Raw genomic sequence first — 26420 nt, forward strand, 5'->3', positions numbered from 1 at the left:
TACCTGGTGCTCAGCAGGTACTCCAAAAAATGTCAGTCCTCTCAAGCTTTCCCATTGACCCTAACCTAAGTGTAGTTAGCAAACTTTTGCTGTAAATATTTTAGGCTTTGTAGGCTATAGGTCTCTTACCAAAAGATTTTAAGTATACCTCATGAAAAAAAAAAATTTCTGCTCTAATATCTAATTTTCTGGTCCTACTGAATTTCGCTAACCCCTCTTAGCTGTGAGTTTTTTAAAGGGCATCTTCTAATTTTGGAGCCATGTTCAGAACACTTTCACTCCCACTCCTGGGCATCTATCCAGAGAAAACCATGACTCAAAAAGATACACATACTCCAATGTTCACTGCAGCACTGTATACAATAGCCAAGAGCAACCTAAATGTCCACTGACAGACGAGTGGATAAAGAAGGTGTGGTACACATACACAAAGGAATATTACCCAGCCATAAAAAGGAATGAAATAGTGGCATTTGCAGCAACATGGATGGACCTAGAAATTATCATGCTAAGTGAAGTCAGACAGTGAGACACAACCGTCATATGATACCACTTATATGTGGAATCTTAAAAAAGGATACAATGAACTTTGCAGAACAGAAACTGACACACAGATTTTGAAAAACTTATGGTTACCAAAGGAGACACACTGTGGGAACAGGGATGGGCTGCGAGTTTGCGATGGAATGTAGTAAAATTGGGTTGTGATGATGGTTGTACAACTATAATAAAATTCATTGAGTTAAAAAAAAAAAAAAAGAACACCTTCACAAGTTAAAAGAGTGAATATGCACTAAAGCCATGGCCCTCTCCTATATATTTAGGTTAAGGTGCAGGAAGATGTTTGTCAACAGAAGAAATAATGCTATCCACAAAAGGAAAATAATTTTACAGTTATGGAGATGAACAAATGGAAACATGGAACTGGAAAAAGTCATGAAGCTGATTTTCACGTGTGACGGAGATAATTTTTAACCCGTTCACAATAATCTAATGGTATAGTCTGTCCCAAGTTTGAAAAAAAGGAACGAAAGGTCAAATCAAAACACATATACAGAATGAATGTACTTTAATGAACTGTATTTCTATATTTAGCGATGAATAATCTGAAATGAAATTAAGACAATTCCCATTTATAACAGCTTCAAAAAGAAGCTATTGTACTTGGAAATAAATTTATCAGAAGAAAGGCAAGGCTTGTATAATGACTACTACATTGTTGAAATTAAAGAACACTTAAATAAATAGAAATACATCTGATATTCCTGGATCATAAGCCCAAATATTATTAATGTGGCAATACTCCCCTAAACTGATCAAAGCAATTCCTATTAATATCCCAGATGACCTCTTTGCAGAAATGGACAAGCTAATCTTAAATTCATATGAAAATCCAAAGGACCCAAAGAGCAGAAACAACCTTGAAAAAGATGAAGAATGCATACCTAATTTCAAAACTTACTGGCAAGCTACAGTAATTAGTAACTGCCAATGTTACTGCCACTAAGGATACAGATCAATGGAATAGGATTAAGAACCCAGAAATAAACCTGTGTATTTATTTACTGTCAACTGATCTTCAACAAAAGTGCCAAGTTGTTATTTTTTTGGTCACACACGTGGCATATAGAAGGTCCTGGGGCCAGGGATCAAATCCAAACCAAAGCTTTGACCTGCACTACAGCTGTGACAACACTGGAATCTTAACCCACTGCGCTGGGCTGGGGATTAAACCCTCACCTCCACTGTGACCCAAGCCACTACAGTTGGATCCTTAACCCACTGCACCAGAGAGGCAACTACCAAGCTGTTATTTTTAAAAAGCACATGTATGAACACATAAAGGAGTAAACAATTTAACAAATACAAAAGGAAAGAGCGAATTCCCTGGTGGCTTAGCAGTTAAGGATTTGGCATTGTCACTGCTGAGGCTCATGTATGATCCCTGGCCCAAGAACTTTCATATGCTGCTAAAATGCCCCCCCCCACTACAACCCCCACCAAAAAAAAATTTTTTTTAAAGGACAGATAGGGAAAACAAATGGATATCCATCAAGGTATATGTAGGACCACTGAAATGTCTCCCAAAATAAAGTTCAAATAATGTTGTTGACATTAGGTTCAATTCCAACATACTCTATTAAAGAAAGATAAGGTTTGGTTTTTAGTTTTGCACATTTTTGAAAATGTGGCTAAACTACATTTTTTTTTTCTTTTTAAGGCCACATCTGCTTCATGTGGAAGTTCCTGGGCCAGGGGTCAAATCAGAGCCGCAGGTGCCAGAATATACCACAATCACAGTGATGCCAGATCCAAACCGCATCTTTGACCTATGCCTCACCTTGTAGCAATCCCTGATCCTTAACACGCTAAGTGAGGCCAGGGATTGAACCTACATCCTCGTGGACACTACATCGGGTTCTTAACGTGGTGAGCCACAACGGGAACTCCTAAACTACATTCATAATGACAAAATATTTGTCACCATTTTAGATTAGTTCTCCCTATACTCTAGATTTGATTTCTTCCTCTGCCTGCATAGAAAAGTTAAAAGTTTTCTAGATGGTTACTTCTCTGTAAATTTACTAAATATTACTGAATGAAAGTGGGTTAATTTCTTTCCTTCTTTTTTTTTTTTTTTTGGTCTTTTTGCTATTTCTTGGGCCGCTCCCGCGGCATATGGAGGTTCCCAGGCTAGGGGTCCAATCGGAGCCGTAGCCACTGGCCTACGCCAGAGCCACAGCAATTCGGGATCCGAGCCACGTCTGCGACCTACACCACAGCTCACGGCAACGCCAGATCGTTAACCCACTGAACAAGGGCAGGGACCGAACCCGCAACCTCATGGTTCCTAGTCGGATTCGTTAACCACTGCACCACGACGGGAACTCCTCTTTCTTACCTAAATTAAGTCTCACTAAAGTTTTCAAAAACAATTCAATACCATGGTGAAAATTTTTCATTTTTAATTTCTAACATGTAGTATATATAGGATGAATGAAGAAAATTTTTCTTTTTTTTTTTTCTTGGTTGAAAGTTATGTTGTATTTGGAAGACATTCTTAGGACATCAAGCCCAGGAGGCAACATCTCAAGTAACCCTGGGAAAACTGTTCCCAAGCCTATTTTCTATACTCTTTCTGATTTTACTTACCAGGTATGACTTCTAGGCAACCAATTTTCTTTCCCAACTTTTTCAATGCAGAATTTCTGTGGTCCATTGCTCCCTAAAATACAGTGAAATCATCAAGAGTTTGACAGTACAATGGTTCTCAAATTGTTATTCCGTCGCATCAGCATCACCAGGAAACTCATCACCAGGAAATTCACGTCCTAAACCCAAGCCTATGGAACTGGGGGGTGAGGCTTGGCAATGTGTGTTTTAACAAGCTTCCAGATGATTCTAACAAGTGCTATAATTTGAGAATCATATAGGTAATGTATGCCCAAGAAAAGAAAATGAAGTTTTATATAGCATTCCTCAGCAAAACTAACAGAATACTATAATTAGTAATACCTCACATAAGAACAGAACACATAAAAAGTTTAAGTTTAGTTTTAAACACAACAGGAAAACTACAACTATCTTATTAAACTTGATTTACATAGAAAACTGGTTAAACTTCAGAAAATGTAATGAATTCAGTATTAATGTTTGTGCTTATGGGTCCTGCAGGGCACACCCTTACATACTTATACCAATTCTTGCCTCTCATTTACTTTGTGTTATATACAGCTGTGAATGGTGATCTTTGCACACTGGTTTTCTTCAAAGTCACCACAGCTCCCTGAGGAGCATTTATTGGGTGGGGGTAAAAGGATTAGTAGTTTTACCAGATTTTAGTTTTGTCTTTTTAGGGTTGCACCTGTGGCTTATGGACGTTCCTAGGCTAGGGGTCGAACTAGAGCTACAGCTGCAAGCCTACACTACAGCTAATAGCAACACTAAGTGGGGCCAGGGGTCAAACCCTTATCTTCATGGATACTAGTTGGGGTCATTACTGCTGAGCCACAACAGGAATGCCTGAACTTTTTAATTAGAAGGGGCCAGGGACACTAACTGTTCTGCCATGTGTGAGAGTCACACCCAAAGAATTTTTTCATGTCCCACCTAACAAAACCCAGTACAAATTTAAATTGGTATAATTCTGTACCTAATGACATCAAAGTGTTTTCAAAAGTAGTTATTTAGGAGTTCCCGTTGTGGCGCAGTGGTTAACGAATCCGACTAGGAACCATGAGGTTGCGGGTTCGGTCCCTGCCCTTGTTCAGTGGGTTAACAATCCGGCGTTGCCGTGAGCTGTGGCGTAGGTTGCAGATGCGGCTCGGATCCCATGTTGCTGTGGCTCTGGCGTAGGCCGGTGGCTACAGCTCCGATTGGACCCCTAGCCTGGGAACCTCCATATGCCGTGAGAGCGGCCCAAGAAATAGCAAAAAGACCAAAAAAAAAAAAAAATCAGATTTCCGGTTTGGATTGAGAAGCTTGTCCCAATTTGTTTCTCATTTTGGACACTATTCCTTACCTCAACCCACAACATGGTTTATCTTTTTCTAATTTTTCTTGGCGGGGGGTGTGGGTAGAGGTGGGGGGGCAAACCCTTGTCATGTTTAAGATCCCAGGCCAGGGATCAAACCTGCCCCAGAGGAGCAATCCAAGCCGCTTGAGCAACAACGCTGGACCTTTAACCTGCCGTGCCGTAAGAGAGCTCCCCTCTTTTCCAAACAGCATCCTCAAAGGTGCCCCTCTCCAAAAACTTTACTTAGAAATTTTCCTTTCCAAGTCCTTTCTCCCTGTAGCACTGGATAAAAACTTCTACATTGCATTGGAGAGACTAGAATATTTATTTCTCCTCATTACTCTCTGGCCTATCTACCCCCCCCCCCTTTTTTTGGTTTATAGGGCTGCACCCACTCCATACAGAAGTTCCCAAACTAGGGGTCAAATTGAAGCTACAGCTGCTGGCCTATACCACAGCCACAGCAATGCAGGATTTGAGCCATGTCTCCAACCTACACCAGAGCTCACAACAACACTGAATCCTTAACCCACCAAGTGAATCCGGGGATTGAACTCACTTTTCCTCATAGATCCTAGTTGGATTCGTTACCACTGAGCCATGATGGGAACTCCTGGCCTCTCATTTAAATCTGTATCTAGGCTATTCCTATCTCATCCTTAAATAGAAATGTTTCTAAGCGTCAGCTCTCCATTCTTCTGTTTTCTATTTCTGCATAAGCCTGTGCATTCCCACAGCTTCGAATATCACTGCTTCACTGCCCTTACGACTCTACTTTCTCTCTCTACACTTACCTGTCTAAAAACTGCTCCCCCCCCCCCCAGATTTTCTAGGTACCTGTCTGATTGCCACCGTAAGCTCAGCAGATTCTTTATGCTTCACAACTTCTCCATGTTTCATAACATGGTAATATCTTTGACATTTTCCTTTATATTTCGTCTTCTACTCAAGCCCTATTTCTATCTTTGGAACTTCCCTAGCATTTTATCCCTTCTTTTCCATCCCTACTTCATCTCCTACGACCAGGTTCTTATCATTGCTGTAATAATTCCTTCCTATTTCCAGACTCTCCCCATCTTTCAATACAAGCCATATCTTACTATAAAATCTTCCTAAAATGTAGCTTCAGCAAGTTCTCAGATCTTCAAAAAGTTTTCATAGCTTCCAAAACCCTAAGTAATATCCAAGTTTTAAAGTCTTTTAAACTGGTTCCACACATTGTACCCCAAATTGCCTACTTGCTTCTTTAATTCTGACTCTGAAGCACCTGAAGCAGACTTAAGAGTCACACCTTCTCTTCTATCTTCCTATGGTACTTGCACAGTGCTGGTGTTAAAGACCTGAATTCACTACACTTATTATTTAGTCATAAAATAAACTCACATTGATTAAAAACAACACACAGGAGTTCTCGTCGTGGCACAGTAGTTAACGAATCCGACTAGGAACCATGAGGTTGTGGGTTCGATCCCTGGCCTTGCTCAGTGGGTTAAGGATCCGGCGTTGCCATGAGTTCTGGTGTAGGTTGCAGACGCGGCTCGGATCCTGCGTTGCTGTGGCTCTGGCATAGGCTGGTGGCTACAGTTCAGATTAGACCCCTGGCCTGGGAACCTCCATATGCTGCGGGAGTGGTCCTAGAAAAGGCAAAAAGACCAAAAAATAAATAAATAAATAAATAAAATAAAAATTAAAAAACAACATACAATTTAATCAGTGACTATTATGTGATAAGCACTGTGCTAGGCACCAGAAATAGAAAGGTGAAGGATCATTATCTCAAGGAACTTCAGGTATCACAGAGAAGAGTAGTAAACAAGTCAGGAGTTTCCATCGTGGCACAGCAGAAATGAATCCAACTAGGAACCATTAGATTGCAGGTTTGATCCCTGGCCTCAGTCAGTGGGTTAAGGATCCAATGTTGCTGTGAGCTGTGGTGTAGGTTGCAGATGTAGCTAGGATCTGGCATTGCTGTGGCTGTGGTGTAGGCTGACAGCGACAGCTCCCATTGGATCCCTCACTTGGGAGCCTCCTCCATATGCTGCGGGTGCACCCTTAATAAGACAAAAAAAAAAGAAAGAAAGAAAGAAACAGATTTACATATAGATGGTTATTCTACTGAGTTAAAATGTGGGGTCTAGCTTAAGGCCTAAAAATTTTTAGAGATAAGGAATACAAAGTGACTTAAAAGTTTACACAAATCCAGGTTAACAATGATTAAGAAAATGGTGATACTTATTATTTCTGATATTAATGTAACAGCAGTGTGATAAACTATAGGAAAAGTGACCATGTAGACATACCCATGAGGTCAGCGAATCCTCCAACTGGCAATCGGCAGGTTCCAGTAACAAACTGCAAAAGTCTCATTCTCTTCTCATTATCAATTTCTTTAACAAACTATTAAAAGAACATTTTAAAGAAATACATAGATCATATGTGACAGCATACTAAACAGGAAAGAAAAAGATTTCAAATCTTAACTGAACTCCTAGTATCAGATGCACTAGAAAGTTAGTGTACCCACCACAATGGATTTTGGAGCTTTTCCATGGTGGTCAAAGCCCCACCAACCATGCCTTATATAAATCTTACTACCACAAACCTATAGGGAGATAGAAGAGTGCCCTAAGGAGTTCCCATTGTGGCTCAGTGGGTTAAGAATCCAACTAGCATCCATGACCAGGCAGGTTCAATGCCTGGCCTCACTCAGTGGGTTTAAGGATCTGGATCAGCTGCGTTGCAGACACAGCTCAGATTCTGCGTAGGCCATCAGCTGCAGCTCCTATTAGAACCCCTAGCCTGGGAACCTGCATATGCTGTGGATGCAGCCCTTAAAAAAAAAAGAAGTGCCCTGAGACCAAGAACTCCCTTGTCATGCAGTCTCAGGTTCAGCTATTCTGGGGCAGCTCCTACTTTTCACTAGATCTAACTGTCCTGTAGACATTCATATATTGTAACCTAGGACACAGAGCTCAAGTCAGCTCAAACTCTTTGGTTTCACAAACAAATGAAATTAAGCTAATGAAATCAAGCTAATGAATGCTCATCCAGATGTATCCCAGTAATGTTGTCCTCTCAATGTCTTTTTTTTCTTTTTCTTTTTGTCTTTTTAGGGCCACCTACAACAAGCATATGGAGGTTCCCAGGCTAGGGGTTCAACTGGAGCTGGAGCTGCCGGTCTATACCACAGCCACAGCCACACCAGATCTGAGCTGGGTCTGCGACCTACACCACAGCTCACAGAAATGCCAGATTCTTAACCCACTGAGTGAGGCCAGGATCGGACCTGTGTCCTCATGGATCTAGTCAGATGCATTTCCACTGAGCCACAATGGGAACAATGTTCTTTATATCTTGGTGTAGCTATATGTTGCCAGAATTATGTGGCTTTAACTCCTACAAATGTGACTCAAAACCTTTAAGTTTCTGGAGGATGCTTTCTAGCCTGAAGCACAAGTATTTTGGCTCAGAAAAAATTTTTTTTTGTAAAGAATTTTTATCGTACTGCATTAATTGTATTTTGTTACAAGTGCTCAGTCACCTGATCTTATTTTTTCTTTTTCTTTTTATGACAGCATCTGCAGCATATGGAAGAAGCTCCTGGGTAGGGGGTTGAATCAGAGCTGCAGCTGCCTCCAACACAGCATCACTGGACGTCAGCTACATCGCTGACCTATGCTGCAGTATGAAGGCGCCTGATCCTTAAGCAACTGGGCCTGGCCAGGGGGATCTAAACTGCATCCTCACAGAGAAAACATCATATCCTTAACCCACTGAGCCACAACAGGAATTTTTTTTACATAAATAGCAGGCAGGAAAAAAAATTTTTAATATGGTAAATTACATATAAGAAAAATTTACCATTTTAAGTTTATAATTCAGTGGTACTAAGTACAATCACACTGTTTGCAGAAGTGTTTTTAATTATAACAAACAAAAACTCATAGCATTAAACTTATCTCCTCACTCTGCCTCCCTACTCCCCAGTTCCTGGTAACCTCTATTCTACATTCTGTCTCTATAAATTTGCCTATTCTAGGTAACTCATATAAGTGGAAACACACATTACTTGTCCTTTTGTGGCTAGCTTACTTCACTAAGCATAAAACCCTTCAGATTAATCCATGTTGTAGCTTGTATCAGAATTTCCTCTCAATTTCACAATTTAAATTTGTATAAAATTTACTTTTTTTTTCTTTTTTGGCCGACCCGCAGCATATGGAGTTTCTGGACCAGGGATCAGATCCAAGCTGCAATTACAAGCTACACTGAAGCTGCAGCAATGCTGAATCCTTAACCCACTTTGCTGGGACCAGAGGTCCAACCTGAGTCACAGCACTCCAGAGACACTGCCAACACCACTAGGCTACAACAGGAACTCCTATAAATTACTTTTTAGAAAACGTATTTAGGACTAAAATGTGCATATTCAAGAGTGGAGAAAATCTCTATTTGCCACATTTGACCATAAAAATTACTTAACTATATAGATAGCATTAAAAAAAGGGGGGGGATTTCCTTTTCTTTTTAAAATTGGACAATATTTCATTGTATAGATATACCACCTTTTGTTTACCACTCACTTGTTGGACATTTAGATTGCTGCATCTTTTTGTGAATAATGTTGATATGAACACAGACAGTCAAACATTATCCATCTGAGTCCCTGCTTTTAATTCTTTTGGATATACCAAGGAGTATAACTGCTAGATCATATAGTAATTTTTTGTTTAACTTTTTGAAGAACCAATAAACTGTTTAATACAATGATGTACCATTTTATACTGCCACTAGCAATGCAGAAGACTTCCAGTTTCTCCATATCCTTACCAAGGATGACTGTTTTCCTTTTATTTACATGGCAGCACCCGTGGCATATGGAAACTCCCAGGACAGGGGACAAATCAAAGCTGCAGCTGCAGGCCTATGCCATAGACATGGCAACACCAGATCCAAGCTTCATCTGTGATTTACACTGCAGCATGTGTCAATGCTGCATACTTACCCACTATGTAAGCCAGCGATTGAGCCCACAACTTTTCAGACACTATGTCGGGTTCCTAACCAGCTGAACCACAAGAGAAACTCCTATTTTCCATTTTTCAAAATAATAGCCAGCCTAATGGGTTTATATCTCATTGTGGTTTTGTTTGTCTTTTGTCTTTTTAGGGCCGCACCCATGGCCTACGGAGGTTCCCAGGCTAGGGGTCTAATCAGAGCTGTAGCTGCTGGCCTATGCCACAGCAACACAGGAATCCAAGCCACGTCTGCGACCTACATCACAGCTCACCGCAATGCTGGATCCTTAACCCGCTGAAAAAGGCTAGGGATCAAACCAGCAACCTCATGGTTCCTAGTCGGATTCGTTAACCTCTGAGCCATGATGGGAACTCCTCATCATGGTTTTGATTTACACTTTCCTAATGCTTACTTTTGATGTAACTTTTCATGTCCTTATAGCAGACATTTTTTGAGGAGACACTATTATGATTCCAAAGTCTCTTAAGTCATGCCTTCTGACCATTATTTAATTCTTAATGAGATATAAATGATGAAAACGATACTTCAGACAGTTTTATAAAATTCCAAAAGCATTTAGATCAGATGCAAGGGAATATTATCACCTGGATTTGTCTTAGGTCCTGGGCAATAATGCAAGGTGTGTGTTGCTTATTTGGCAACAGTCTTTAAGAGTGCTGTTAAATCAGTATTCATTTATTATAATGCATAGAATAGAATAAGGAGCCTTAATATAATGGTACATTTTGTTCTGTGAAGTATTTCCCTATGTGGTAAGCAAATTCTAAAAATTTATGGCATGTCTTCCAAAAGAAATAAACTGGGACAAACCTGCCAAAACCACATGATTTGTTTGCTTGTCCTAGTGTAATGACGGTAGATGGCATGTCTTTGCCAGTCATTCAAATCAATCTCTTGCATTCCACATAAAAGGACCTTTAAAAATGAAAAAGAAAAATGGTTTCTTTAGGTAACTAAACAAGCTTCATAAAAATGCTAGATATAGGTAAGAAAAGAGTAGTAGTAAACAACTTTCAAAAGATTAATCAGGGGACTTTGGCTTGTAAACGGTTTATCAAGAATTTTATCAAAATCTCATCTATTATACTTAGGAAAGTTGAGTTTCGATGTTTGGTGTCACATATACACATATTTAGTCAGTCACTCACTGGACAGAGGTTCTAAAAGCCTTTTTTTTGCTAACACTTTTAAATACCGGGGGCTATTTCAGAAACATCCAGCCAGAATAAAAAATACTATTGCCACTGAAAAGACGGCAAAGCAAGGTGAAAGTAGACACCTGAAGACATCATTTACCAGCGTGCTACAGATGAAGAACTCATTACCTCCAATTCCTTTGCATCAAAGTACTGCAAATACTGTTGGGGAAGGATTTCATTAAAACCCTCAAAAAAAGCTTGTGTCTGTTCTTCAACACCACGAGACAACCTCCATTCAGCTACCATTCTGGTAAATGAATATAAAAAAAGCTATGAGGAAGTTTAGATTTTTACCTTTAAAATCTGAGTATAAAAATAACTTTTAAAAACATTTTTATGAAAACTGTCATACATAAAAGTAAAGTAAACCCCATGTACAGATATCTCAACTTTAATACAATACTAATTTAATTCATTATGTCCCATCCATACCCTAGATAGCACACAATTTCATTTAAAACAAACTTTTCAGTATATATTTCTAGAAGATGAGCTCTCATTTAGAAAACTAGGGACTTTCTGCTGTGGCTCAGTGGGTTAAGAACCCAAGTAGTATCCATAAGGATGCAGGTTCAATCCCCGGCCTCCCTCAGTGGGTTAAAGGATCCAGTGCTGCAATGAGCTGAGGTGTAGGTCGAAGACATGGCTTGAATCTGGCATTCCTGTGGCTGTGGTGAAGGCCACCAGCTGCAGCTCAGATTCCTCCCCTAGCCCAGGAACCTCCACATGCCACAGGTGTGACACCAAATGGAAAATAAATAATAGAGATAAATTAATAAAAACATAACTAATTTTATCATCACACAAAAAAGTCAAAAATAATTCTTTTATATCAAATATTCAGTGCTCAACGTCTACAGATTAACTCAATCTTAAGACATACTGACTTGACTTGATCAGAATCTGTAAAAGATTCCTACACTGCCAAAATCTAAGCTTCTTTTAACTTATAGGTTTCCCCCAAGCAATTTTTTTTGGATGGCACTTTTTTGGGGAGGGGGGGGAGCACTCCCACTCCCATGGCTTGAAAAAGTTCTTGCCAGGGATCGAACCCATGCCATGGCAGTAATCAGAGGCACAGCAGTGGTAATGCTGGATCCTTATCCCACTGAGACACTACTGGATAAAAGTATTCTTAATGAAAAATGGTTTGCACTAAATATAGCAGATTTAAACTTTTGACGTTCTTGTAATCTGCATCTACAAATATACACATTAACAGAGTTAAAAAATCACATCAGGAGTTTCCGTTGTAGATCGGTGGAAACGAATCTGACTAGCATCCATGAGGACGTGGGTTCAATCCCTGGTCCTGCTAAATGGGTTAAGGATCCAGTGTTGCCGTAAGACATGGTGTAGGTTGCAGATTCGGCTTGGATCCTACATTGGCTATGGTATAGACTGGCAGCCACAGCTCTGATTCAACCCCTAGCCTGGGAACCTCCATATGCTGCTGGTGTGTCACTAAAAAGACAAAAAAAAAAAATCGCATCAAATACAGACATTTTAAATGTTTACTTCTTAATGATGTTAATAAGCAAACATGTACTTTAGGCATTTGATTACTTGATGATAAGTGGAGACAATGACAGTCCTAAAGTTAATTAAAACTGATTATGATTATAAACACTGGGCAAATTTTAAAAAATGTTTGAAGATATGAAAGAGAAACAAAAAGAGGCAGAAACTGGTGGGGATATGATTCTTAGAAAACATGGAAATGAAACTCAAACTAAAATAGAGTATTATTGGTCTAAGAAGACATGAGGATGGTGGTGGCTATAGAAAAATCTCTGAAAGAAAGAAAACAAAGAAACTCCCAAATTTGCGCAGAAATATACTTTAAAACCTTAGATGACTCATAAATACATGTGTAGCATGATAAGACACCAAGGAAACCGATGCAATGCAGCAACTGGAAAGCCAAAGACCCAAGCAAAAATTTCATCAGCCATATGCTAGAGACACACAATTTAGGAGTTTAACTCTCATAAAGTTAAATGGAAAACACCTAGGGCTTTCCACTGTAAGGAGTATGAACAATGTTTGAGGAATAAAGATTTTTCTGGGAATTAAAAGCAAAATGGAAATAGATGTGCTCTAACAAGCTTCTCCACAATCAATGTGATCTGCACACAAGGTTAACTGCCTGTCAAAAGAAAACTCAGTATTCACCAAAGGGGGGGGGGGGAAGGAATTCAGAGTCTCTACCATGTATCATCCACAATTAAAAAACAGCATCTGGAGTTCCCGTCGTGGCGCAGTGGTTAACGAATCCGACTAGGAACCATGAGGTTGCGGGTTCCGTCCCTGCCTTTGCTCAGTGGGTTAACGATCCGGCGTTGCCGTGAGCTGTGGCGTAGGTTGCAGACGCGGCTCGGATCCCGAGTTGCTGTGGCTCTGGCGTAGGCCGGTGGCTACAGCTCCGATTCAACCCCTAGCCTGGGAATCTCCATATGCCGCGGGAGCGGCCGAAGAAATAGCAACAACAACAACAACAGACAAAAGACAAAAAGACAAAAAAAAAAACCACAAAAAAAACAGCATCTACGCAAAGAAGCAAAAAAAAAAAGAAAGAAAGAAAAAGAAAACAAACGTGACTCATAAGAGAAAAAAAAAAACATAAAATAAGGCCCAATGTTGAGTTAGTAAAGATGTTTTGTTTTTTTTTTTTTTTTTCTCCTTACAAATGCACGTGTGGCGTATGGAAGCTATAGGCTAGGGAGGGGCTGAATCAGACCTGCAGCTGAGGTCCATGACACAGCCATAGCAACTTCAGATTCAAGTCACCCCCAAGACCTAGGCCACAGCTTGTGGCAACACCAGATCTCCAACCCACCTGCATCATCATGCAGACTACTTCGGGTCCCCTCACCCAGTGAGCCAAAACAGGAATTCCTGGTAAAGACTTTTGAAAAGGTATTAGCCTGGGAGTTCCCAGGTGGTGCATTTGATTAAGGATCCTCCATTGTCACTGATGTGGCACAGGATTGATCTGTGGCCCCAGAATTTCCATATACCCTAGGTGCAGCCAGAAATAAATAAAAGCTATTAGCTAATAGCTACCTTTTCTTGTGATATCTTTGACTGGTTTTGGTATCAAAGGGATAAATGGCCACACAGAATAAGTTCAAAAGTGTTCCTTTCTATATAATTTTTTGGAATGGTTTCAGAAAGCTAAGATACTAAATAACTCTTCTCTAAATATTTGGTAGAATTCCCCTGTGAAGCCATTTGGTCCTGGACTTCTGAATCAAATTACTGATTCAATTTCGGTACTGGTAATTTGTATGTTCATATTTTCTAATTTTTCCTTGTTAAGCTTTGGGAGATGGTACCTTTCTAAAATTTGTCCACTTCTTTGTTGTTGGCCATTTTATTGGTAGTAATAATACTTGTAGTAATTGGTCATAGTAATCTCTTGTGACCTTTTATTTTATGGTGTCAGTTGTAACTTCTTTTTTACTTCTGATTTTATTGATTTGGGTCCCTCTCCCTTTTTATTTTATAAAAGCTATTAAAAATGTATTAAAGAATCTATAGGATTAGATGGACAGAATTTATGAAAAGACGAAGATTCTTTTTTTTTTTTTTGTCTTTTTGCCTTTTCTAGGGCCGATCCCGTGGCATATGGAGGTTCCCAGGTTAGGGTCGAATTGGAGCTGTAGCTGCTGGCCTACACCAGAGCCACACAACATGGGATCAGAGCAGCGTCTGCAACCTACACCACAGCTCATGGCAACGCCGGATCCTTAACCCATTGAGCAAGGCCAGGGATCAAACCTGCAACCTCATGGTTCCTAGTCGGATTCGTTAACCACTGAGCCACGATGGGAACTCCAAGATGAAGATTCTTAACACAGAAACTCCCCAGGTTTGATCCCTGGCCGTGCTCAATGGGCCCCATGTTGCCTCAAGCTACAGCATAGGTCACAGATGTGCCTTGGATCTGGTCTTGCTGTAACAGAGGCTGGCAGCTGCAGCTCTCATTTGACCCTAGCCTGGGAACTTCCACAGGGGTGGCCATGAAAAGAGAAAAAACAAAAACAAAAAACCATACAAATAAAATCTTTTGAAAGTTCCCATGTGATACAGCAGGTGAAGGATCTGTAGTTGCTGCAGCTGTGACACAGTTCACAACTGTGGTGCAGGTCTGATCCTTGGCCTAGGAACTTTTACATGCTGCAGGTATAGCCGGGGGGAAAAAAAGAGAGAGAGAGAGAGAGAAACTCTTTTAAATGTCACAGAAAAACATTTTATTCACAAAATAAATACAATGGCTCACATAATCAAAAATAGAAGCCAACAATGTAATGACATCATTGGGAAAAAGTGCTTAAAAAAGTAAAAATTATAATCCTAGATTTCTAAATCTAGTGAAAATATCCTTCAGAACTGAAGGTGATATAGACTATACTATAGAGCAACAATCATCAAAACCACATGGTACTGGCACAAAGACAGAAATATAGATCAGTGGAACAGGATAGAAAGCCCAGAATTAAACCCACACACCTACAGCCAACTAATCTATGACAAAGAAGGCAAGGACAGCTTGTTCAATAAGTGGTGCTGGGAAAACAGGACAGCCACATGGAAAAGAATGAAATTAGAACATTCCCTAACACCATACACAAAAAATAAACTCAAAATGGATTAACAACCTAGATATAAGACCAGACACTATAAAACTCTTAGAGGAAAACACAGGCCAAACACTCTCTGACATAAACAACAGCAACATCTTCTTAGAACCACCTCTGAGTATTGACAATAAAAAGAAAATGAACAAATGGGACCTAATCAAACTTCAAACTTTCTGCACAGCAAAGGAAGCCCTAAACAACACAAAAAGACAACACACAGAATGGGAGAAAAATCTTTGCAAGTGAATTGAGGGACAAGGGATTCATCTCCAAAATTTATAAACACCTTCTGCAGCTCCATACCAAAAAAACAAAAAACCCCATCCAAAAATGGGCAGAAGATCTAAACAGACAGTTCTCCAAAGAAGGCATACAGATGGCCGAGTTACACATGAAAGGATGTTCAACATCACTCACGATTAGAGAGATGCAAATCAAAACTACTCTGAGGTACCACCTTACACCAGCCAGAATGGCCATCATCAAAAAGACTACAAACAGTAAGTGCTGGAGAGGGTGTGGAGAAAAAGGAACACTAGTACACTGTTGGTGGGATTGTAAATTGGTGCAACCACTGTGGAAACAGTATGGAGATTCCTCAGAATACTCAAAATAGAACTACCATTTAATCCAGCAATCCCACTCCTGGGCATTTAACCAGAGAAAATCACGACTCGCAAAGACACATGCACTCCGATGTTCACTGCAGCACTATTTACAATAGCTAAGACATGGAAACAACCTAAATGTCCATCGACAGAGAAATGGATCAAGAAGATGTGGAACATATACACAATGGAATATTACTCAGCCATTAAAAAGAACAAAATACTGGCATTCTTAGCAACATGGATGGACCTAGAAATTATCATGCTAAGTGAAGTCAGCCGTACAATGAGACACCAACATCAAATGCTTTCACTGACATATGGAATCTGAAAAAAGGACAGATGGAACTTCTTTGCAGAACAGATGCTGACTCACAGACATTGAAAAACTTATGGTCTCCAGAGGAGACAGTTTAGGGGGTGGGGGGATGTACTTGGGCTGTGGGATGGAAATCCTGTGAAATCAGATTGTTATGATCATTATACAACCACAGATGTGATAAATTCATTTGAGTAATTAAAAAAAAGCACAAATAAAAAAAATAAATAATAAATAAATAAATAAAAATAAAATTTGTAAGGCAGAACCAAAAAAAAAAAAAACTGAAGGTGATATAACCAGATGTTTCTCAATTAAAGCTGAGAATTTACTGCCACCAGGCACACATTAAGAGAAAAGATAAAGTTTACAAAGCTGAAGGGAAATGAATCTGCAGAAAGAAATGATGAGAGTAAGAAATGGTAATGGTGAGTAAATATAAAACAATATTATTCTCTAAAGTCTTTAAAAATCTATTGATTGCTTAAATCAAGAATATGGTATTATGTGGTTACAAATAAAACAGTAGTGGCACAAATGCTAAAAAGAGATAAACAGAATTACATTATTATGAGCCTCTTATATTATACAAGTGGTATATTAATTATGTTAGTGTTACATACATTAACGTATTAGTATAATATTAATTATGAGTATTAAGGAAGCACACATATATCCATTAAAGCAATCATTAAAAAAGTGAAAAGGTGGAGTTCCCCTGTGGCTCAGGGGAAACAAATCCTAGTATCCATGAGGATGCAGCTTTCATCCCATGCTGTACTCAGTGGATTAAAGATTTGGCATTGCTTTGAGTTATGGTGTAGATCACAGACACAGCTCAGATCGGGTGTTGCTGTGGATGGTGGTAGCTCAGATTTAACCCCTTAGCCCAGGAACTTACATATGCCTAAGGTGAGGCGCTTAAGAAAAAAAAAAGAGATAGAAAAAGAAAACTAGATATTACTCTTATTAATACAAAACAGGGCAGGAAAGGAGGAACAAAAGAAACTGGAAGAAAATAAGAAACGAGTAAGTAGCAAGGTGACAGACTTAGGTCCAATCCTACCAGTAATAACATTAAATTTAAATGTATTAACTACAATGAAAAGTAAAGATTATCAGACTGAATAATGATAGTAAGACTTAAGAATATGCTTAAGGCTTACTTAAAAGACAACTTGCAGAATGGGAGAAAATAATTTCAAATGATATAACTGACAAGGGCTTGATCTCTAAAGTATACAAACAACTTATACAACTCAACCCAAAAAAGCCAACAATCCAATTGAAAAATAGGCAAAAGAAACACAAATGGCCAACATTTGAACACACATGAAAAAATGCTCAACATCACTGATTATTAGAGAAATGCAAATCAAAACTACCATGAGATACCACCCCACACTAGTCAGAATGGCCATCATTAATAAGTCCACAAATAAATGCTGGAGGGGGTGTAGAGAAAAGGGAATCTCCTGCACTGTTGGTGGGAATGTAAGCTGGTACAACCACTATGGAAAACAGTATGGAAGTACCTTAGAAAACTACACACAGAACTACCATATGACCCAGCAATCCCACTCTTGGGCATATATGAGGACAAAACTTCCCTTGAAAAAGACACATGCACCCGCATTCACTGCAGCACTATTCACAATAGCCAAGACATGGAAACAACCTCAATGTCCATGACAGATGACTGGATTAGGAAGACGGGGTATATACACACAATGGAATACTACTCAGCCATGAAAAAGAACAAAACAATGCCATTTGCGGCAACATGGATTGAACTAGAGACTCTCATACTGAGTGAAGTAAGTCAGAAAGAGAAAGACAAATACCATATGATTATCACTTATATCTGGAATCTAATGTATGGCACAAATGAACCTATCCACAGAAAAGAAAATCATGGACTTGGGAGAATAGACTCGTGGTTGCTAAGGGGGAGGAGGAGGGAGTGGGATGGACTGGAAACTTGGAGTTAATAGATGCAGACTATTGCTTTTGGAATGGATAAGCAATGTTGTGTAGCACTGGGAACTGTATCTAGTCACTTATAATGGAGCATGATAATATATGAAAAAGGTATCCATATATGTATGTGTAACTGTGTCACCATGCTGTACAGTAGAAACTTGACAGAACACTATAAACCACCTATAATGAAAAAAAATCATATATGTAAAAAAGAAAAAAAAAAGAATATGCTACGAATAAGAAACATACTTTTGGGGGGCACATCTGTAGCACATGGAAGTTCCCAAGCTAGGAGTTGATTTGGAACTGCCAGCCACAGCCACAGCCACAACCATGCCAGATCCAAGTCACATCTGCAACCTACACCACAGCTCACAGCAACACAGTTCCTTTAAGTAACCGGGTGAGACCAGGGATGGAACCCATAACCTCATGAACACTAGTTGGATTCTTAACCTGCTGAGCCACAATGGGAACTCCAAGAAATATACTTTGAACAGAAAGACAAAGGATTGAAAAAGACCAAAAAAAAAAAAAAGATGGTGGAAGATATACAATTCAAAGACTAATCACAAGAAATCTGGAAAGGACACATTAAATATTTTAAAGTAGAAAGGTAGGCAAGAGACCCAGAAACTAAATCTCAAGAAGTAGTAATATGAAATCTCATGCTAATCTGATAGAATTGGTGTTGAGAGGATGCGAGTGAACTAACAACTCTTGAGACAAAAGGTATGAACTAATGCAGAGTCTAAAAGAATACACTAATAAAACAATCATTTAAAAGTTTTTACCTGCTCTTCCAGTATTCCCCATGAAAACAATCTCCATACAATTTTGAGATTCTTTTCAATGACATGATGTCACATAGCAATGTAGTTACAGAATTGGTATTTTAAAAAGTGATCCAGCACTGCTTCTACCCTTTAAACTCCCACTTCTGGAGAAAAATTCAAAGTTCTATACAACCAAATTTTTTTCTACCACTTTATAAAAATCTTCAAAATTCTGGTTAAACTGAAATATACCAGAAAGGGATTATAAAACCCATTAGCACCCAGTAGACTAATTCTATGTAAGGTTTACAGTTTGCATTAATCTACAGAACAAATAGTCTCTCTAACTTGCTGCATCCACAAACATCCATCCGACTTCTCATGGCTTTGCTGCCAGACTTGTTAAAAAGAATAAACCACTACTGAATTTAGTACTTAATTTCTTATAATCTGGCTCTACATCTACCACTGGCTATAGCTCTAAGTGCTCACTTAAGGGTTATCATAACTTGTCAGACTCCACATCTTCTAAGGATTCACTTTCTCTGGCTTCTGAAATGCAGGACATCACAGAAAGGGCCACCAGCTCTGAGCTACCTGACAGCACTAAAGACCATGGCAACTCTTCTCTATTTACTTTTTGTGCCTTGTCTAGCCTACATATCTCCGCACATAACTTTTGCTCTTATTTCTACATAACTGAATACTTCCCAACCATCAACGCTCAAATGAAATATATCAGATTCCTGCTCCATGACTATAACCAGATAAAAGTGTTGTCTTCTACAACACTTTTATTGTCCCTCTATCAATGTACTTATAAGGTAGGAGGTGGTCAACTGTGTCCTAAATAGTCTAATACATACAGATCAGTTCTCATAATTATTAGTAAAAAGGCAAGTATTTTTTGAAATACTGTCCACTAGTCTTACTAAGCAATTATTAATGTACTTTAAGTCCAACAGAAAGGCTAGAGACTATATCAAAATAAGCATTCTCTCTTACCTGATGTATTCCTCTTTATTTTCTTCTGTTACAAGAATATTGCCACCATTGGGTTTCAAATCATGACTCTTGATTTCACCTAAAATTTCTTTATCAACGGAGAAATACATTTCCAAACCACATTCCTCAATATTGTTTTCTCTGTACAAATCAAAGTAACACTGTTACACTAATTAATCATGTAAGAGTTTTTAACTAAAGGACTATGTTCTTAAATAATTATTTTTAAACTGTAACATAAGAATCAATAAGAAAATTGGAACATCATGATCTAAAGTCATATTCTTGTCTAAGACATTGGGTATATTGTTGTAAAATTAATCCCAGTGAATGAGAAAGTTCATTATAAACCATTTAACATCAGTAAAATAACTACATGCCTACGGTTTGAATAAGCTACCAACACCATAATGAAAGCAGATAGACTATATTTTGATAAATTAAATGAAAACAAACTTACTTAACCCAGATGAGAGAATTATAAAATTCTGGATCAATAGATTCTAAATCCTTGAGTCCAACTGGTTTGTTCAAGATACGCTTATAGAATGGCAAAGAAAAACCTGTGTCTATGAATTTCCCATGGAATAGAGCCTATACAAGAGGAAAACGAAATGATTTAAAATAATTTTATACCTTAGTCACTGTGTTTCAGAATGTTAGATGAGTTCTTCATTCAATCCCCACCCACCCCCGGCAAAACAAACAACTCCGGTCATATGATTGTGATGGAATATTTCTGGGAAAAGGGCAGATATAACAAGTCCAATCTTAGAAAAATGTTGAGAAAATTAATTTCAGATGAGAAATTTTAAAGAAACAATGCTTAGGTATTGCTGAATTAAAGCAAACACAATTCTCCACGAGCACTTACCATAGCAATAAACCTGCCAATAAAACGAAAATATTTCAGGTGATCTGGATTGATGTAAGAAGCAGGGTTTATCTGCAAGCAGTAGTTATCCTTTCCTGCATATTCAAACAGGCAATACATTGGGTTCAACACCTCATGTGACAAAAGAAAGAACCATTCTCTGTAACCAAAAGAAAATTTAGGATGAAATATCTTTAAGTAACCATGCCAACAAATCAAAGAGCAGCACTACAAAGTTCTCAGGAATCTATGCTCCTCAGGTGGTAATAGTTCTCTAATCTCATGTTGATTTTTACTGCTTTGGTGTAAAGTGACATCTATTTTACAGAGATGTTTACACACTGCTTATTTTATTTCAGACTCTAAGACATTATTAACTTTAAAGACAACATTACTTAAAACTACTAAAAAGATATTTTTCTAATTGTGATGCACATCTCAATTTCAGATATATGAAAATTTTAGTCTTAGAATCAATGAAATACGGTACATAGGCAAGTTGAAAATTCACTGTTGACCCATGTGGTTAGAGCAGCTGACACAAATCTAGCATTATTCCATCCATTACCAAGCCCCTCAGTGATGCTGATTAAGTGCCACTGCTCTCTAAATCTTAAATAGGAAAAACCTTCCAATTTCAGAGAGGCAATAAAACACTTAATTCAAGAAATCAGGAAAATACTCTGAGAAGGTTGCTGTGAAAATACCAACCAACGCTAATGTAAGATCATAGTTACCATGTAACATGGATGAATCTTGTAGAACAGTAGACAGGGGCAATGTCAGGCAATTCATGTGGTATCAGCCTGTGCCTGAGACTTCTTTTCCTATTGGTTTACAGCCTCTGGTTATAATCCTGCTTATACTTTTAATACTGCAATTTGATTTTCTAATTAAGAATGAATGATTGGAGTTCCCATAGTGGCTCGGTGGTTAACAAATCCAACTAGGAAGCATGAGGTTGCAGGTTTGATCCCTGGCCTTGCTCAGTGGGTTAAGAATCTGGTGTTGCCATGAGCTGTGGTGTAAGTGGCAGATGCAGTGGCTTGGATCCCGTGTTGCTCTGGCTCTGGAGTAGGCCGGCGGCTACAGTTCCAATTAGACCCCTAGCCTGGGAACCTCCATATGCCAAGGTGCAGCCCTAGAAAAGACAAAAAAAAAAAAAGAATGATTGACCTCACCTTTATTATCTTTAACTTATACAAGAGTAAATGTTTTTACTAATATTTACCATGTACCTGTGATTATTCCACACATTTTGAATGTGAGCTATGAAACACAACCTAGGAAAACACCACTAAAATGCAGCCAACCAGTTAGTGACAACACAAAGACTCAGGGTCTGAACTAGCATATTAATAAACAGTATTTTTCTTCTTCACAATAATCCTAGAAAAGTAGAAAGAACTATTCTTTTGGAGTTCCCGTCGTGGCGCAGTGGTTAACGAATCTGACTAGGAACCATGAGGTTGCGGGTTCGATCCCCGGCCTTGCTCAGTGGGTTAAGGACCGGTGTTGCGGTGAGCTGTGGTGTAGGTTGCAGACGTGGCTCGGATACCGCGTTGCTGTGGCTCTGGTGTAGGCCGATGGCTACAGCTCCGATTGGACCCCTAGCCTGGGAACTTCCATATGCTTCGGGAGCGGCCCAAGAAATAGCAAAAAGACAAAAAAAAAACTATTCTTCTTTTACAGATGAAGACACTTGCCCTGAATCATACTAATGAGTGCAGAAAAATGATCAAATCCTATTTTGACTCTAAAGTCCCTGGCTTTACATACTGCCAATGCTGTGCAATTTTTTAACCTAGTGTGATATACTGTTATGAAATAAGCAATTTCTTTTGGTTTTTTTCTTTTTAATGGCCACACCTATAGCATATGGAAGTTCCTAGGCTAGGGGTCAATTGGAGCTGCAACACTGGATCTGAGCCACCTTTGCAACCTACACCACAACTTACAGCAACACTGGATCCTCAACCCACTGAGCCAGCCAAGGATCAAACCCACATCCTCATGGAGACAACATGAGGTCCTTAACCTACTGAGCCACAATAGGAACTCCAGCAAAGCAATTTCTTGCTTGAGCCTATCTTCTAGAGTTTGATTAGAAGCTTCAATATAAAGAAAGGAGAATTTAAAATTTGAACTATTTTATACAACCTTATATATTCTCAGTTGGGAATTGAATGACTGTCACCTATATCGGGAATCTGTGATGGGGTAAGTGACCTGAACACTATATGGCCTTGCATGCTCTGTGGAACAGATATGAGGTGGTAGACTGAACACCGGCTTCTAGTTTGATGGTGCAAAGCTTGCACTTAGGCTGTGCAACTCAGTTATGTGGCTGGTGAGTCTCTAAGTCTTATCATTAACTGTAAAATATTCTCAAGAATTATCCTAAGGATTAAATGAGTAATATGGGTGAATCGACCAGCAGTAACACTGAACTGATATTTCTAGAAATTTTATAGTTTCAGAATAAAGATATAATAATGTGCTACATTTCATTTTCCTGAAATAGAAAATTGAGAAAATAATACTTGCAAGCAAAGTGTAATGATACCTTTGTAGGAAAGGAACTAAGTTCTGAGTATTCATATTATCACTACCTTGCTACACCTCCATAATCTAAACCTTCTTCTCCTGGAAAAATCACCCACAAACGTCTTCGCAGATCTTGGGGACTGAAGCTCATTATCTACCAAAAAAAGAAAAAAAAGAAGTAATAGACTGGTAAAAGTAGAAACACCTTCTACCACTTAGAAGGTCTGAAATGTCTTTCATTATAAATAACTTAAAATTACCTATGAAACAGAATGTTATCTGAGGGTTGGTCAACACCACACATATAGAAAATACAGCAAAGTTTCACCATATTTTATAAATTGTACATATACTTTATAAGTATGTAATTTGCTTTTAAATGATCCTACTACTGACATAAAGTTGCTTCTCTCACTTGCTTAGAGCAGAATAATTTGTGGCTATGAGCAAAAGTTAGGTCCTTTTGTGGTTGGGTAGGTTTGGGTCTGTTTTATAGCCCAAAGGTACACATAATAGTTAACTGGTTAATTTGGAAATGAAAGAGAAAATAATTAACTTGGGAACTCATTTTCAGAGGAAACCTGAAAAACTATTCAAATTTTATATTTTACTACAGTGGTTAATAAGATCATCTTCATGTTTGAAGGACAGTACCATTACTGAGCTACAACGTATAGGTCATTTGGGTTCTTTCTTTTTAAAAGTATTTAATTACTTGCCCAAAACTGGGCCAGTAGAACATAGCAAATATTAATTACTCTTAGGAGAAAAAAAGGACAGGGCTTGGATAGAAAAAAGTCCATTCAATGACACTATTTTATGAAAGGATAAGAATGAGCAACCATATTTATCTATCCAGAAGGTCTCAGCAAGTGACTTGCTTGTGCTAGGGCTCTCTCAGTTTCAACAAAACAGATATATCACGTTTATGAATTATATCCCACCCCAACAAGAAAACATCAGATGTAACAAAAAATTCAATGCTCATGACAAATATTCGACAAACACTACAGGCTAGAAATACAGCAATGAAAATGAGAAATGTTACAGGTTTTACTCATTTCTTAGTCCTTCTGGGTAATCCTTGTCCCTGTGACCACTCTTCAAACTGTTGGGCTGTCCCTGATCTTGTTTGCTATTCCCCTGGAGAAAATACCTTTAAATAATACTCTTTAGGAGTTCCCGTCATGGCTCAGTGGTTAACGAATGCGACTAGGAACCATGAGGTTGTGGGTTCGATCCCTGACCTTGCTCAGTGGGTTAAGGATCTGGCGTTGCCATGAGCTGTGGTGTAGGTCGCAGACGCAGCTCGGATCTGGTGCTGCTGTGGCTCTGGTGTAGGCCGGCGGCTACAGCTCCGATTCGACCCCTCGCCTGGGAACCTCCATACGCCCTAGGCGAGGCCCTAGAAAAAGGCAAAAAGACAAAAAATAAATAATAAATTAAATAAATAAATAATACTCTTTAACAAATGTCTAATATGAAGGGGGAAAAATGTTTCTCCTGCAATGTCCCCCATAAGCAGTTATCCTATGAAAACGAAAACACTTACTCCCCCAAAGTCATCTAATAGTTATTATGAACATCTAATGCTAATTTTGCTATATGTCACTCTTCCAAAATAATCGAATTTTTCTCTTCAGTTTTTATTTCACATTTATTCAACGGATGGTGTTTTTGCACCATCTGGTCTGTCATTTAGCAAAACTCTCTAGGTTTCAAAAGGTAAAAAGACATTTAATCATGTTTTGCATTTTTCAGCATTTTGCATTGTTTAGGAACATAACAGACTGGCAAGTTATGTTCCAAAAAACTGGCCTACCAGAGACTGACTACTCAATGACTGTATGCTGGTTACAAACAAGAAAATTAGAAATAGGTAATGACTGTGATAGAGAATGGCCTTGGAATCTTACTGAGATCAAGAGAATGACTCTAAAAAAACCTTAGTCAACCTCTGCTCTAAAAATTTATCTGCTCCTAAACTAAAAATAGAATTACCATTTGATCCAGCAATCCCACTCCTGGGCATCTATCCAGAGAAAACCATGACTCGAAGAAAAGATATATGTACTCCAATGTTCACGGCAGCGCTATACAATACCCAAGACATGGAAACAACCTAAATGTCCATCAACAGAGGAGTGGATAAAGAAGATGTGGTACATATACACAATGGAATATTACTCAGCCATTAAAAGGAAGGAAATTTGCAGCAACGTGGACGGACGAGGAAATTATCATGATAAGTGAAGTCAGACAGTGAGATACCAACATCAAATGCTATCACTTACAAGTGGAACCTAAAAAAAGGACACAATGAACTTTGTAGAAAAGTTACTCACAGATTTTGAAAAACTTATGGTTTCCAAATGAGACAGGCTGGGGGGTGGGGGATGCACTGGGGGTTTGGGATGGAAATATAAAATTGGGTTGTGATGACTGTTGTACAACTATAAATGTAATAAAATTCAATGAGTAATAAAAAAAAGAACTCTGCTGTCATCATCACAGTCCAGTTTTGTGATAATTCCATCACCCTCGAGCTCAATTTCTTTTTACTTTCTTCCAGTTACATCACTAATATACATTAGCAAGTTCTTCTCTAAATCCTTGAGACCGGAAGTATTTCTGAACTTGGGTTATTTTTTTAATTCTAAAAAGGTGAATACACTGTTTTTGCCACAGTATAGTAAGCCCATCGAAACTTGGGACAGCAACCTGTAGGTGAACATATCCACATTGCTGCTTATCACATGAATATTCACACTAATTAGGCTAAATAATCACTATAAACAGCCTCATGTCTAATCAGGTCAGGTTTTGTTATCAATGAATTTGTACTAAATTTGAACACACAGCTTTTTGTTTTAAAAGCTTTTTTTGGAATTATATTTTTAAACCAGA

General features: G+C 38.6%; 1 protein-coding gene across 3 annotated transcripts in view; it reads right to left on the bottom strand.

Moving 5' to 3' along the window:
- ITCH (itchy E3 ubiquitin protein ligase) overlaps nt 1-26420 on the bottom strand; it is a 102408-nt gene that overhangs the window by 3652 nt on the left and 72336 nt on the right. For all 3 annotated transcript variants that reach the window (XM_047771278.1, XM_047771277.1, XM_047771279.1), the window contains 8 exons: nt 23579-23667; nt 20967-21126; nt 20553-20686; nt 20093-20233; nt 10882-11002; nt 10367-10471; nt 6817-6913; nt 3154-3226 (listed from right to left, as the gene is read on the bottom strand). In XM_047771278.1, the coding sequence (XP_047627234.1) occupies nt 3154-3226; nt 6817-6913; nt 10367-10471; nt 10882-11002; nt 20093-20233; nt 20553-20686; nt 20967-21126; nt 23579-23667 (920 nt within the window). The remainder of the gene's footprint in view (nt 1-3153; nt 3227-6816; nt 6914-10366; nt 10472-10881; nt 11003-20092; nt 20234-20552; nt 20687-20966; nt 21127-23578; nt 23668-26420) is intronic.

This window comes from Phacochoerus africanus, chromosome 3, assembly GCF_016906955.1.
Source record: "Phacochoerus africanus isolate WHEZ1 chromosome 3, ROS_Pafr_v1, whole genome shotgun sequence".
Lineage (NCBI taxonomy): Eukaryota > Metazoa > Chordata > Mammalia > Artiodactyla > Suidae > Phacochoerus > Phacochoerus africanus.